General features: G+C 51.2%; 1 protein-coding gene across 20 annotated transcripts in view; it reads left to right on the top strand.

Annotated features, from left to right (window-relative positions):
- The window catches only part of CHD6 (chromodomain helicase DNA binding protein 6), a 208,712-nt gene that overhangs the window by 86,182 nt on the left and 107,472 nt on the right, over nucleotides 1–15,058 (top strand). For all 20 annotated transcript variants that reach the window (XR_004374872.2, XM_032789286.2, XM_032789270.2 and 17 more), the window contains one exon: nucleotides 11,233–11,723. Coding sequence is in view for 18 of the 20 variants with exons in the window: in XM_032789286.2 (XP_032645177.1) it covers nucleotides 11,233–11,723 (491 nt within the window). In the remaining 2 variants the exon portion in view is untranslated. The remainder of the gene's footprint in view (nucleotides 1–11,232; nucleotides 11,724–15,058) is intronic.

Below are 15,058 nucleotides of genomic sequence, written 5' to 3'. Positions count from 1 at the left end.
TGTGTGAAATGCTTTGGGATGAAGGTGCAAAGAAAATGTAAGTTATTAATCAAATCCCACATACAACCCAGGGACCTCACTGCCACAAGAGATGCCTGAGGCTGAGAGACTGGTGGATTCAAAAAAGGAATCACCATTTGTATGGAGAATGGAAACATCTCCAGTTACATCAGTGATCCCAAATCAAAGCTATATTGAGGTGGAGATAAGGTGGAAAGCCCATATTGGCAGTTTAGGGTAAAAATGTTACATGGATTTTGTAATTATCCCAAACCAAGTGTTATAAACTCAGAAAATTCAGAGTCAAGGTTAAACTTCAAAAGCAATCCAAACAAGCTAAGGAAACGCACATTTAGGGTAACTGAGTCAGCCTCACCTCTGCCCTCTAGCGATGCCATCCAGTTACCTACAATTGATCCCTAGGAGTGTTTGTAATCCCAGATTAGAGTAATTGGATCTTTAAAGACATAGTAGATGATTTTTATGCCTTTTTTCTCCTGGTGGTGCTACAGTGAAGGAGATTTTCTGCCCCAGCCTCTACGGAAGGATAATTTTTCAGTTATGAAAAATAATTACAAGAAATTACTATTAATCCTCAGTTATTTCTTCACACATAACCAGTGCCCAGGATTTAAGTGAGTTTTAACTTGGTGGAATAATACAGACTCTTCAAACTTTCCATTATTAAGATAATTCTGAGAAAAGGGGGTGGAGAAGGGCTGACACCAGGGGATAAATTTCTTAAAAGACCCATTTGCAAATCAATTTGAGCTAACAAACCAATTGATTTACTTGTAAATTCTCAGAGGATGAATTCTGTACCAAAGTGTAAGTGCTGGAATTTGAGAGGGCATGTGCATTCTTCATGCATAGTGAAGCAGTGGAAGGCTTGGTTCAAGGGTAAAACTCAGCTCAGCCTTAACCATGACGTCATGGCTGGTGCCTCCATGATAAAATGAGACAGAATACCAACTCCATTGCTCAGGACACATACTAGGAAGAAGCTCCCCCCTAACTGTCCACACAAGGTATCTTTCTTTCACCTTCTCCTGCAGTAGCTGGCACTTGCTGCTCTGAGAGACATGGGCTAGAAGGACCCACTGGGCTCAATTCTTCTGTTCATGTCTGCCCTCCAGCTGAAATCCTGTGCCTGACTTACGCTCCTAAAGCTCTCATCAGCACAGTGATGAGAACAGTGTGAGCTGGGAAGGATTAACCTGGTGATCCTCTCCTGGGGGTATTGCTATGAAGGCAGGTGATGCAACTGGTGAGTTTGGACATGGGGAGGAGGTTCCAGCCAATCGTGTGCTTGGGTTTCCTTGCCAACATGATGAGTGCTCAATGCAGCTGTGCCAGCAAAGCTGGGAATGTGACACCAGTCTATGCAAGATGTTCCCTGTCAGTCTCATTTCATGGGTCACTCGCTTCATTGTTACTGTGGAAGGGAGGCAGGAGTTTCCTCTAGCTGAGATGGCAGCTAATGAATCTGAGCTGTGCGCTGAGAGAACTGCTGCAGGATGGCCTCTGGCTCATGCACGGCTGGGGAGGGCTCTGTGGCTCATGCAAGCTGGCATGTGGAGTGACAGTCATTAAATCGCAGATCTAATTTTTAAACCCATTTACACCAGGACAGAGGTGCCATGGATGCTGTGCTTCTAGGTAACCAGGCTAATTTCCACGGAGCTTAGATCAGTTAGGGACTGCTTTAAATGGAAATCAGCACTTCCATGCGGGTTTGTACTGGTTGAAATATAGGTTGGAAATGCAGACTTTTAGTTAACCTGGTGTGATTCTGCATACAAAGGCCCCAGTTCCTGGGAGCTGCTTTATCACCACAAAGGCCTTTTCCATTGGAGCAAATCCCGATAGAAGATTTGGCCTTCAGGAATGTCCTGGAGCACTGGGGAGGTAGCTCTGTGGCTTCTCATGATTACTGCCTAGAGGAATGCTGCTCTCCCTGGCCATCCCTTTGTGAACAGTGGGGTGATGTCTCTGGCCAGCCCAGCCCCTGGTCTCTGGTGCCTTTTCCTGTGGCTGGGCCAGGACTGGAAACAGCTCTCTGGAAATGTTCTTGCAGATGCTTCTGATGGGCACTACTGCTGTCACAAAGCCTGTCCTGGCTGGTCAGGCCCTGCCATTTGCCCAGCTGGTAAATGTTCTAAACTCAATCTGATCCTGTTTTGCATCACAAAACCAATGATATACCTGAGCTGCATTGATATTTCCATCCTCTGGATAGATGACCTAAACTCCCTCATAGATTTCCACCACAACTTCAACAGCCAACACCCATCCATCGGACTCTCTAGAACACTCCCACACCAGCATCAACTTCCTGGACACCTGGAGTAGCTTCAACAATTAATGCCTCCAAACAGCTGTATACAAGAAAACCAGTGATCACCACATCTACCTCCACAGATCCAGCAACCACCTCATACACACCAAAAAAAAATCAGTTATCTATAGCCAGGGACTCAAATATCATAGAATTTTCTCCGAAGAGAAAGTTAGGAAGACACAATTAAACATACTTAAAACTGCCTTCACTAAACACAGACACACCAGAGAAGTACATCACATCGTGGAATGGGCCACCCAAATACCCTAGGAGAACCTGTTTCAGTACAGGGAAAAAACTAACAAACAAAAAAACAACCACACACACCCCATGGACTACACACCCCTAGCTGTCATCTGTCAACCCACACGTGAACCCATATGGGGGATTGTAGTGAGTGCAGGACTCACCCCTGTGGCATCTCCTGCTGGTTTCTCAGGGAATTAGCTCAATTTCCAGCCCAGAGCACCCTCTGCAGGCCAATGATCTGCCACAGCTTGGTCCCAAGTGTCCCTCCCAGGACCCCAGTGCCCATTTAACTGGGTGCTGCCCCACTGGCAGTACCCCCACAGTTCCAGGTCTCCCCCTCCCAGGGGAACCCCCACCCACTATCCTCATCTCACCTCAGTTTAAGGCCACTGCCAGTCATAGTCTAGCCCCCACAATCTGGGGCAGACTGCAGTATCAGCCTGCTCATCACTGGCAAGGTTGGGTTTGGACTTGCTGCCTTTGCCTACCCCTGGGCTGCCCTCTGCAACCCTCCAGTACCTATTTGCCTTGTGCTAGGCCACAGCCTGGGCCTTTCCAGGCTGGAGCTCCCCAGCTCCTCTGCTTATCTCCAGCCCTGCTTCACACAGGTATCCTGTCTCTAGCTCCCTGCAGCCAGGCCTACCTCCCTTTACAGAGAGAGGGACTGCTGAGCTCCTAGCTCCCAGCTTCTTTATACAGACCAGATAGGGCCTGATTGGGGCGTGGCCCAACTGCAGCTGTTTCCCCGATCAGACCAGGGTTTTCTCTCTCTCAACCCCAGCCCTCTCCAAGGGCTGTCTTTAAACCTCTCAGAGCAGGAGCGGGTGACCACTCCTCTACAGGGATCATCAAACAATAATAACCTGTATTTGATGAACACCACGTCAGAAAGAAATCTTTCTCCAAACCTTTCTTCTGGCTTCAAAAAAGCTCCAACTCAAAGCAGCACTAGACCCTGCCAGAGCAATAGATACAAAACCTGGAGCCATATCTCCTCTGTTATGATAACCAGTACTCCCTACAACACACCTTTCAAGAGTCATGGGTCCTACAGATTCTTTATCACCACACGTGTGCCTCATTCAGTGCATCACGTGCCCCAATAACTAATATGTGTGTGAAACCAATCACAATGCTTTTGAATGAACACACAGTGTTTTTGTCTTATTGTTTATCTATGTATCTCCTGTGAGTGAACTCTTCTCACAAAGCCATCTCACTCCATAGCTGATCTTTCAGTACTTGTCCTCAAAGGAAACCTGCACAACACCTTCAAAAAATGTGCCTGGGAACTTAAATTCATAACTCTGCTAGATACCAAAAACCATGGACATAACAGGAACACTGGTTTTATGACTCATTACAGTTTGTAGCACCTCACACTACCTGCTATCCTTAATTGCCCTCTTGAAACCCTCTGTGTGTAACAAGCTAGATTCCAATTGCCCACTTCTTTTTAAGAGACTTCCCCCCACATGCGTTACCCCTTCTGCTTAACCCCAACTTGTATTTAGCTCAGACACTGCTTCCTTCCCCAGGTCTGAGGAGGAGCTCTGTGTAGCTCGAAAGCTTGCACCTTCCATCAAAAGAAGTTGGTCCAGTAAAAGATATTACCTCACCTACCTTGTCTCTCTGCTGTTTTACTAGCGGTTGTGTGAGTTAGCCCATCACAGTGGGGAAGGGACTGATTGGCTGGTTTAAAATAGTGTCTCCAGTGCCTTTTCATGCTGGGCCAGGGATTTAAACTGCACTCTGGCAACATTCTTGCAGATGAGTAGAAAGCCAGTGCTCTGCAAAGATCAGCTTGGGTAATGTACTCTCTACAGTTAATAGGGCCAGGCAGCTGCATGCAGACTTGTGCAGTGTTTCAAGACCTGGGCTGGCTGGGTGAGGTCTGGATCTGAAGACTCAGTACAGACCCCTGCTACTTCCACAGGTGGAAAAAGGCACTTCTGGTAGAGCTCGCATCTACCATTCCAGCAGCAGTTGGAGCTCCAGGAGCATCTTCATGTTATGAACCTCTTGGCTAGGTGCTGGGTCAGGTCCATCACTAGTAAGGCAGGAGCTCTTCCCCATGTAAGCACAGGATCCTTCCACTGCCACAGCCCAGCTATATGCCTGGTTGGGCTGATGGGGAGGAAACAAAGGCCTTGTCTGCACTTCAAAGTTTTGGCTCACTCGAAAAGGTATTTTTGGGCATAACTCCCATGGAAATGAAGGGGAGCTAGACACCTAAATACCTTTATGGATTTGGGCTTTGCTGCTCTGCCCGTGCCAGCAAAGGAGCGACCCCTCCTCGCTAGTGTAGCTGCAGTTATACTAGTACAGGGGTCTCAAACGCAAATGACCATGAGGGCCACATGAGGACTGGTACATTGGCCTGAGGGCCACATCACTGACACCTCCCCCCGCTGCCCTCGGCCCTGCCCCCACTCCACCCCTTCCATGAGGCCCCACCCCTTCCCTGCTCCCATTCCAACCCCTTCCCTGAAATCCCCACTCCAACTCCACCGCCTTCCCATGCCTTCCAGTGGCTGCCAAAGGGTATTGGAATGGGTGGTGCAATGCTTCAGTGGCAAGTGGGTCGGGTGCATGGAGTGGTGCAGCAGGACTTTCAGGCAGGAGTTGAGTGTTAGAGTGGAGGAGGGTGATGTGGTTCGTGCAGCGTGATTCGTCGGATATTGTGGCAAGGGTAAGCAGGTGTCTATAGAGGTGATTATTAGTTGGAAGTGGAATGTGTGTTTACTTTAACGGCAGGGGCTCAGGTCAGTGGTGTGGTGCAAGGTTTGCGTGTGCTGCTTAGGCATGTGGCTCGTAGGTCAGAGTGCAGATACTGCAGATCGGGGCGCAGGTGATTTCGCAGGGCTCAGGGCAGTGTCGTGCCGGATAGGCAGTGGTGGCGCCAGTGCGTTGCGGCAGGGAAAACCTTTTTCCCATGAAAGTTGGGGTGGGCTTTGCAGTAGTGTAGCAGTTGGCAGGTTCTTCAGGGTGTGCAGCATTGGGCTCAGGCAGACATTGTGTTTGACTGCAGGAGGTTCTGGGGTGGGTGTGCTCCTGCCCATTCACAACCACCGGACTGCAAGTGGCAGTGCTCTTACCTGTCTTGTTGATCTTTGCCCTGCCCCTGCGTGGCTCCCTGAAGCGGCTGGAACGTGGGCGAGGAGAGGCGCAGGTGGGTGTGTTGCTGTTACTTCAGGCACCGCCCCCAGCATCTCCCATTGGCCGGGAATGGGGAACCTCGGCCAATGGGAGCTGCTTGGGGCAGTGCCTGAAGCAACATCAAAACACACCCTGCACCTCTCCTCCCCCACATTCTTTCCCCTTCCTGGAGCAGCGTGGGGGAAGGACGGGCAGGCAGGCAAGGAGGGTCCCTTGTTATTGGAGGGTCCCTTGTGGTCACTGGGCTTCATGTGCTGGCTTGTGTTTGCAAGTGGTCACTGAAGCACCCTTTCAAACTAATCTAAGGAACGCCATGGACTCTGCAAACGCACAAAGCAAACTGCAGGAAGTAGGTCCTTTGTGAGACCTTGAAATGTGACTCTCCTATGTGTACGGAGGCCCTTGGTGGGTAGCGGATGTTCTGACTGGCTGCTCATGGTTAATGCCCAGCGTGGGAACCCCACTCTGGAGTTCGCAGGCCTCCAGAGCACAAGCGGAGCTCTGCCCAGTGGCTTGTGTTGTGGTACTTTGGACCAGTAATCACAGGTTACTGAACCATTCTGAGAGGCATGGAGGTGGCAGAGCTGGGGACTGAGCCACTTGTCCAATATGTGGCCATTGTTGGAAATACCAATTGAATGTGGAAGTAGGAGCCAACCCTGAGTGCCCTCTTCTGACCAGTTTGGCTCACATCCATAGCATGCCCAGATGTGTGCAGAACTGCAATAACGATGGCAAGGCGAGAGCGTTGCCCTTGAAGGAGTTGCACATTCCTGCATGGCCCTGTAGGGTTTCTGTCTGAGGATGATTTGATGATCAGAGAGCATCTGTTTTGGGCCTTCAGTGTTGGGATTCAGGCTGCCACCAAGACACACGCGTTCTGCTCAGCTGCAGACTTCCCGGCATGTGGCTCTTGCAGAGCATCTGAGGAGTGGTGCTTGTGGAAGCGCTGTATGATGCTGCTTGCATGAAAGGAGCCATGGGGAAGTGCATGATGTTGTTGAAAATCTCTTTCCGTTAAGGCAGATATTGGGGGAGATGCCTGGAAAAGCAGCAAAGGTGCCTTTAGGAAGGAGCCAACATCTTCCACGTAGCTAGAGAAATGGGCCCAGCATTTCTACACCCACCATTGTTTCAGCCTCCTGACCTGTTGGCTGAGAGACTGACCCAGTCCAGGTGGCCAGGGATGGTGGTGCTGATCTTGGCCAGGCCCTGATGTGATGTCCCTTCCTCTCCCACGCATCCTGAGAGGGGGCTGGCATGTCCCATTATGGGAACAGCACCTGAGGTGTTGCCTGCAGGCCCCCTGGGTAGGGAGATCCCTGCAGTTGGGGAGATCAGACTGTGGTAGCATGTGGCATATCCTGAGGCCCAGAGTCATGGGATGCATTTTGAAAGAACTAGCCATTGCCCTGCTACTGTAGGATGCTGGAATTCTGCTTTCCATCTGGTAATTGCGCTCAGCTGCTCCTTAGCAAGGATGCGAAGGGAGATTTGGCTTCTTGAGAGGGCTGTTGGCTTTGTAGCTACTCCAGTAAATCATTCCAGTCAATCCCTGACTCAGGCATCTTGGAAGATCTAAGAAGTTCTCAGGAAGGTGGGGCATGGGCAGATTTTAGTACTTGACAGCTGGGGTCAGAGTCGACTTCTTAAGCGCTGCTCTCTCTCTTGGTGAAGAAAGTTCCCCTTGGTCATTAATGTGAGGCTGCAGTGCCCAGGTTTCCTGTGGAGGCCAAGTTGCAGTAAGATTTTCCCTGAAGCCAGTGTGGGTAGGAACGGGGTAGCACCCTGGTTTAGTACATTATATTTAACCTAGACACAAGTGAGTATTAGTTGGTTGGTCACATTCTGATTCGTCTTAAGGCATGTATATCATAAATCTCTTGCACAGGTCAGCACGGTAGCCCTGGAACAGTCTGTGATGCTGTGCGCTGGGTGCGCTGCATAGCTGGGTGGAGGTCCAGGACTAGAACAGCAGGGTGCGCAGCAGTGATTGCAGGGATGCCAAAACAAGCAGCATGCTCTGGCCCACGCCTGAATATCCCTGGAAATACAGAGAATCCATCTGTCCAAGTCTTTCAGGAATGTTAGGAATTGTTCCTCTTTCTGACATTTCACTCCCTACTTGTGTGTAAATACAAATTAGAAATCAGAATTCACAGAGCAACCTGCACTTGGACCAGAGCAAATAGGTATTCAGCCTTTCAGTACACAGGAGTATAAATGGTTACATGCTTGTCCCATGGCTATAGAATTTCCGAAGAATTCTATTTGCTTGATGATTCGTAAAAGCAAAGCTTTGTTCGCAGGCAGGTCAGGTTTCCTTCAGGGCTTGCCCCAGTCCCTGCAAATCAAAGAAGTGCCAAGTGAAGGGAAAAGCCTACAATGTCCCTGGCACGTGGACATCCCGTTGCACAGTGTCAGGGACACTCTGCACTCCTAGGGAGAGCACTTCTACTCACCCAGTGTGCATCTGCAAGGCAAACCCTGAACTCCAGCCTCAGCAGCAGGCATTACAGAGATGCTGGCTGTGGCTCTAGAGTTGAGTTTTCCCCCTTAAAGCAAAGATTCAGCTTCTTTGCCAGATTTTCAGGGGAAATTAGTGGCACTTAATCACTATTGTATCATTAATACCAAGTATTCATTTAGCTGTTTTGCGTATTGCAGATAATTTACATATATATTCCAGTGATCAAAAAATGGAATGTGACTTTAGTGCTGGTGAAGGCATTGGCCTGAGAACCCAAGTGAAGGGAGGTCCCTTATTTATCTACAGGGCACTTCTCCAACATACCACTCTGCCTGCCTTAACCCTGGGTCATCAGAGGGCTGCCAGTTAATGCCAAGCATAAAGAGGAGTGTGTAATGTGGGACCTGGAACTGAGACCTACCAAGCTTTTCAGTCCCAACTGAGCGGGGCTAGATTCAATCTGGTGCCATACGGGGAAAGGCTGTGTAACCCATCAGCTATGTCCTGAGGCACTGGATCCTGCAGCAAGTGCTGACATCAGAGGGGTCTCAGAGAGAGATTATGGAGGGGCTGGTCCCTGCTCCAGAGCTATGTCTTGAGTTGGGATTTGTACTACAAAGAGGGGATTCAGCTGCTTTGGTATATATGAAAAATACACTGTATGCTCCCCAAGCTACAGCCCTGTGGTCTGGGAACAGAAGGAAGCTTCTGAGAATTTCCAGTTCATTAAGAGATTTGAATTCTGATTTTGTTATTAAGAGTTATCTTAATAATAGAATAGTGCAGGCTCTTCAGCCCTCTGTAGAGTTGTCACTCACTGAAAACTTGTGCACAGACTTTTTTGGATTATTGATCACTTTTATTCCCCTTCCAGGAGCTTGGGCACTTGGAAAGTCCTGTATGCCTGTGGGTGTTCAGCAGCCACGATATCCAGGTGTTGCAGGCCGTTCTGGGTGCTACAGAGCAGTGGTCTGAGCCTCCAGATCCGCCACTGAACCCTGCTCTCAGCCAGGCCAGTCACTGGGCCAGCATTTCACTCTACAGCTGGGGCCAACACATCCCCTCTGAGATCCAGAAGCAATGAGCCCATGGTCCCTGGATTCTGAGGGGTGGGAGGCTCCTGTGGCCTCTATCCCTCAGTTGCTCACCATTCATTCCTGTGGCCTCCCAAGTCTCTGATCCTGGGAAGCTGTAGTTGCCCATGGCACTTGCTCTGCCTGTCTCGACATGTGCCAGTGAGAAGGGCTGCAGGAGGCAGCCTGTACGCAGGTGTGGCAGGGTCAGGCAGGAGATCTGTCTAGGAAAGGAAGCATGTTCCTCATTACTTCTTGCACCACCCTCCATCTTTTGGTCTCTCTCCTGGTGAGTGTCAGCAGGCAGTGGGGGCTGTCCAGTCCCTAGCAGTGCTGGAACAGCCAGTGATCCGTGTGTGCTGTGCTAGCCCTGAGATTTTTGGTCTCTTCCTTCCCTTTCACACTGGGTTGGCCAAGCTGAAAGCATCCAGATCGAAAGGCAACACTGCTCCCACTTTCTCACAGGCTTGCTAGACTGTGAAGCTGAAAAGGAGCCTGGCCCCCCCTTTCCCCATGCTCATTGTAATTTCATCCTGTTAATTCTTTGCAAAGAAAGAGTCATGTTTCTGGCTGACTTGTGAGCATCCCTCGGTCACTTTCTGTCTCTGGTAGCTTTTCTGAGAAACATTTCCTATAATACATCCTGTCCCGGATTGAAACACCACATGGAGCTCAGGATCTCCCATGAGTGCTTGGCACAGCCTCAGTCCCAGCGAGAGTCCTATAAAACAGTCCTCTCTTCAGGGAAAAGTAAACTCCATTACACCAGGGTGCCCTAGTCTAGCCCTGGAGCTCTCTGGTCACTTTATTGCGCCCCTTATGGCCCCGTTTTGCCAGCTTTGGAGGTTGCTGTGCTGGTTTTACCCTGTCTGCCTGAGGCTGGGAGCAGTGGTAGGAGGGGATTGAATTCTTTCAGGGGTTAGTGTTGAAGAAATTGCAAAAATAAACATCAGAAGCAGGGCGAAGCAGAGAGTACGCCAAACTGCTTCGGGTTTGCACAGCCCGTGGTGTCAGGAGTGGCCCGGGTGTGTCTGATCCTTTAGAAGGAAGAACCAGTGACCCTGTGATCACACTGCCCAGCACTGTATCTGGCTGGGCGGCTGCCTCCTGTCTGCATGCTGAGTGAAACACACAGCACGCTCCCCAGGGGTAACCACCACCCCATTGGGGGTTTCCCTGTGCCCCCTCTAGGCCAGCGAGGCAGCTGTAAAGAGGTTATAGGGCAGGCATAATTCCAGGGAACACCCCTGGCTTGAGAATGCCCGCCTGGCCATGGAGCCAGCTCTGCGTCACCTGCACAGCAGGTCTGAGAGCACTGGATGTGTAGAGGTCAGGCGGGAGGTGGCAACTCCAAAACCCTGCAAAGCCCTAGGAGGCCATTGAGGCAGGGGTGCTAGGCCCCCACAGTCCCTGAATAGAGGAAGTGCAAACCTCTCCCTCTCTGCCCCTGCACCAGCAGAAAGTGGGTTCTGCTCCTTGGGGGCACTGAGTTGGGACCCAGAAGGCCTGCATTCAGCTCCCAGCTCTGCTGCTGCCCTTGCTAGGCTTAGCTTCCCCTCTGTCCAAGGGAGGAGTGAGACTTACACCTTTGTACAGTGCTCTCCGACAGATGGTTGCAAAACTACAGAAGTGGTGATTATTATTGTTTATTGATAGTTTTATGCCAAACATCTGTCTGCTTAGCAGCGTGCAGCGACACCGCTCTGAACACTGTCTTGCTGGAACAGTATGGTACCCAGTTCAGTCCTGTGCATTACACTGCACCGGGCAACCTCGGCAGAAGTCAGGCTGTGTTGTAAGCATCATGGCCTATGTGTAACACCACCCCTGGGCATGTAAAGATCCATAGGGTCTGGAGACTGACAGGGCCCTGGCAGCCCCCACCTGCCATGTCTGTAGGGGCTGTTTGCTAATGTTCCTCCTTTCTGCTCTCTTTGCAGCTGTCTCATTCCCTGATGTCTGGCGCCTCATTCCCTTGCGAATACAAGCCCCAAGCCCCCTTTGCCAGCAGCGCCTATCGGGAGGACCTGTGTCCGCACGTGAACATTGCAGACTTGGCCAGTCACTACCAGCGCCCAGAGGAGGAGCCTGGCGAGGCTGTACAGAAGAGGATGCCATCCCAGAATGGCATGCAGGACAGTGGGGGTGGGGGCACTGGGGTGAAGAAGAAACGGAAGAAAAAGGCCCCGGGGGAGTTGGAAGTGGGGGAGAAAGGAGCCTTGGAGAGAGAGATGAAACCAAAGAGGAAGAGAGAGCCCAAAGAGCCAAAGGAGCCCAGGAAACCCAGGGAGCCCAAGAAACCCAGGGAGCCCAAGCAGAAGGAGGCAGCCAAGAAACCCAGGAAACCCCGGGAGGCCAAACCCCCCAAGGAGCCTAAAGAAAAGAAGAGCAGCACTGAGCCGGCCCCCAAGGCAAAGTCCAGGAAGGCAAGGTGGGTCTTGCTGTGCGTTCAGTGTTGTGGGTTCCTGCCCCTACCACACTGTAACCAGGCCAGGGCAGGGTGGTAGCTTCTAGGAGCAGACCAGGGCCACCTTTCCCTTTAGCCCAGAAGGACATTGTGTGGTGGGACTAGGGGGCTCCCTGTGTTGGAGGCAGGATGGCGGCTGGCATACTGGAGTGAGCTGTGTGGGCAGCACCCTTTGGGCACTCTTGTCTGCAGGGCTCTCACTGAGATTGATGTACAAAGTGTGTGTACACCACTGCGATATCTAGTGGTTGGGCAACATGACATGCCAGCTCTGTTAGCACCAGGCTGTGCCGAATCCTGTGTCCTCCCCTCTCTGGCCCTTGCGCTGGGTGTATTGTCACCGCATAGGGGCATCAGGTGGGAGTCATTCCAGAATGGGGCAGGTTTGTAATGAGGCACTTACTGAAGTGGTAGTGACAGAAGAAGGGCCTTTAAGTCTGCTCGACTAAGGCCCCTGCTGTTCCCATTCCAAGTCAGTTGTAGTAGTAGTCAGGGGTATAGAAAAGTAAATCTGTCCAGAGCAATAAATGAGGGAAGCGGGCCACATGCACTCCAGCCATACTCTGGGGTTTGAGTAGTGCCTGGAACCCTTTGCATGAGTGTGGGGATAGCGAGGATGTTAATAACTCACACGAGCGAGCCTCTTCCTCTGGCGGGCCTGTCATACAAGGATCTCAAAGCTCTTTGTAATCCCTCCCAGCCCGATTGAGGAAGGTAAGTTTTAGCCCAGCTTTACAGACGAGAACACTGACTGAGAAAGGAGTGAGTGTTAGATGCAGAATCCACGAGTCCCGCCTGTGATTTCACTGCTCTAACCACTAAATCCCACTATCTCCCTAGAACTGACTTTTAGGTTGCCCTAAGCTCCCAGTGGAAAGCATGATCCCCTCTCCCCCTGTTGCAGTGTAAGAGTCAGCTAAAGGCGGTGTAGCTCTAAGAGGGCCTGTGAGTTCTTTTGTGTTGCATAATGTAACACTGCTGCCTTTGCTTTTCTCTTCTCCCTTTAATTAACAAGGTGATGGGTCAGTAGAGGAGCTCCAGTTCCTGGGGAAAACTGGTTAATTGGTAATATGCACAGATAATGGATTGGGTCTCTGCAGCTCCAGCTGCATTTGATTTACTGTTTGTCTGTCTGGCTAAAATAAATGTTTTTTGAGGGTTCTGTAACAACCACACTTATTGATTGGTGTCTGGGTGCCATGGCATGCTGTGCATAATCCATGCACTGAGAGCATTTCCATGATGTAAGGTTTGTACCTGTGGGAGTGCAGTGCTGGTAAGAGACAAACATCCCCGGGCGCTCCCAAACTTTGCCTATGCAAGGGCTGCATTTGTAACTCAACAGGAACTGGAGCCACCAACTTTGTGTGAAATGGGCAGCCGGCAGCTGCCCTGGTCTGTGCAGTGGAGCCCCGTGCAGGCAGGGCTGCACCCTGCCCTCAGTGTGTGGTGTTCCTCAAGCTCAGTGCATCACAAATACCTAGGAGAAGCTGCTCTGGCTGCATGGTTCTTCAAGCCAGGGCAGCTTTGGACAAACGAAGAGGCACAAGCAGTGCCTCTGAGCACAGGGGTAGGGCCAAGCAAGGCTTGAGAAGGAGTTGAGTGGACAATGCAGAGGAGAGCAGGAGGAGGGAGGGCCAGTGAAGGTGTGGGGAGGGCAGACAGAGATGGCGTTGTGATGTAGGCAAGGGGGCTGGGCAGAGGCCAGTCCTGGGTAGGGAACCGGGGAGTGGCTTAAAGGTGGGAAGTGACCTGGGCAGAACGCCAGGAAGGAAGGGGAGTTTAGCATCAGTGTTTTGGCTGGGCCACGGTCTGTGAGTGATGGGTGGGGGCTGCAGACAAGGAAGGGGTGGGGCAGAGGGGCAGTAGAGAGATGGGCTGGATAGAGTTGAAGAGGGGAGTTTTTCCCTCCTGTGTCAGAGTGAACCAGGAGCCCTCTTCTCCCAGTGCTGGGCAGGCACACTCTCAGTGTTCTGGTTCCCTCCCCTCATCTGCCACCACCCTGCAGGCAGGTGAGAGCCTCTCAACACTGCCTGAGGCCCCAGGCGTAGCACCACGCGCACTCCACTAGGCCATGCTTCTTTTTGTGAACAGCTTCTGCATTCCATTTGCTGCTGGCGCTTGTCCTGGCCACTTTCCCTGCAGGGGGAGCATCTGAGTTTGGGGCTCATGCGCTCCAGGCTGGCAGCACTGCAGAGGCAGCTTCTACCAGCCCTGCCAGGGAGGCTGAAGTGCAGACTGTGGTCATTTCTGATGGCCCCTCCATCATGGACGCAGCTCTGGCTAATGGGGAATGATATGAATAATCTGCTTGGGGAAGGCAGGGTCAGCTTGGGCCTGGGGTGGAATAGGTTGCTCCTTACTGGGAGAGGGAGGGTCTGGTCAGGCCAGGCAGCACTGGATGCAGATGGTAAGATTGCCACACTCTTTCTGAAGACCTGAGCATAGTGGCACAGTCTCCTGTAAATGATTTCTAACACCTGGGTTTATGAATGGAAGGTTGTTAATTGTGACATACCAGCCAGTCTTTTGGGCAGAAGTTACATGGGCAGTGCATTTTCAGCCTTTGATTGTATTACGGGTGTGAGGCTAGGCCACTTTTGGCCTAAATGTCACATTTATCTCAATCACTTTTTACAAACCCTAGCCGATCCATGAACCTGAGGGGCACAATCCAATGGATGCATCTTGTGTTCAACAACCCTTCCTCTGCAGCCTGGCAGACATTGCGGTGTGAGCTAGTGCTTGAGAACCTGTGTGGAACTGACCATAGCCAAAGAGAAGCTGACTCATGTTTCATTGGCCCAGCTCTGAGCTACGCACAGCCACAGCTGGCAGCATGCACAGTGACATGTGCATTCACTTCCGAAAACCTTTTGACTTATCTGTGAGATTCTGTTACCTGTAAGGGAGAAGGATGTTGATGTGTGAGACGAACATGGTCTTTGAACTGATGCTTTCCAGGTGCATGCCTGGAACCAGTGTGTGCTGTTGCCTGGTTCACTCCAGATGAGGGCAACTCACTTGCAAAGCATGTGCAGCCAGTGTTTGTGCCCCATTGGTGCTGGGCAGAGGCTTGACAGGTTTGATCAAACTCTGCCGCAGCCCTTGAGTATCTTTCTATTGAACTTGCTGGGGGTGGGGTGAGTCCTGCTGGACTTTGGGGTGGAGTGAAGCTCTCATAGAGCATAAGGTCGTCATCCTGTTGCACTCCTGTGTGTGGGCCTGCTGCCGGGGGAAAGCAAGGGACTGGAGAGCTGCCCAGCAGACAGGAGAAGAGCTTTGCAGACTGCCAGGAA

This window comes from Chelonoidis abingdonii, chromosome 14 (genome assembly GCF_003597395.2).
Source record: "Chelonoidis abingdonii isolate Lonesome George chromosome 14, CheloAbing_2.0, whole genome shotgun sequence".
NCBI classification, from domain to species: Eukaryota; Metazoa; Chordata; order Testudines; family Testudinidae; genus Chelonoidis; species Chelonoidis abingdonii.
The sequence above is the reverse complement of the archived record's forward strand: the minus strand, read 5'-3'. Positions and strand labels throughout refer to the sequence as shown.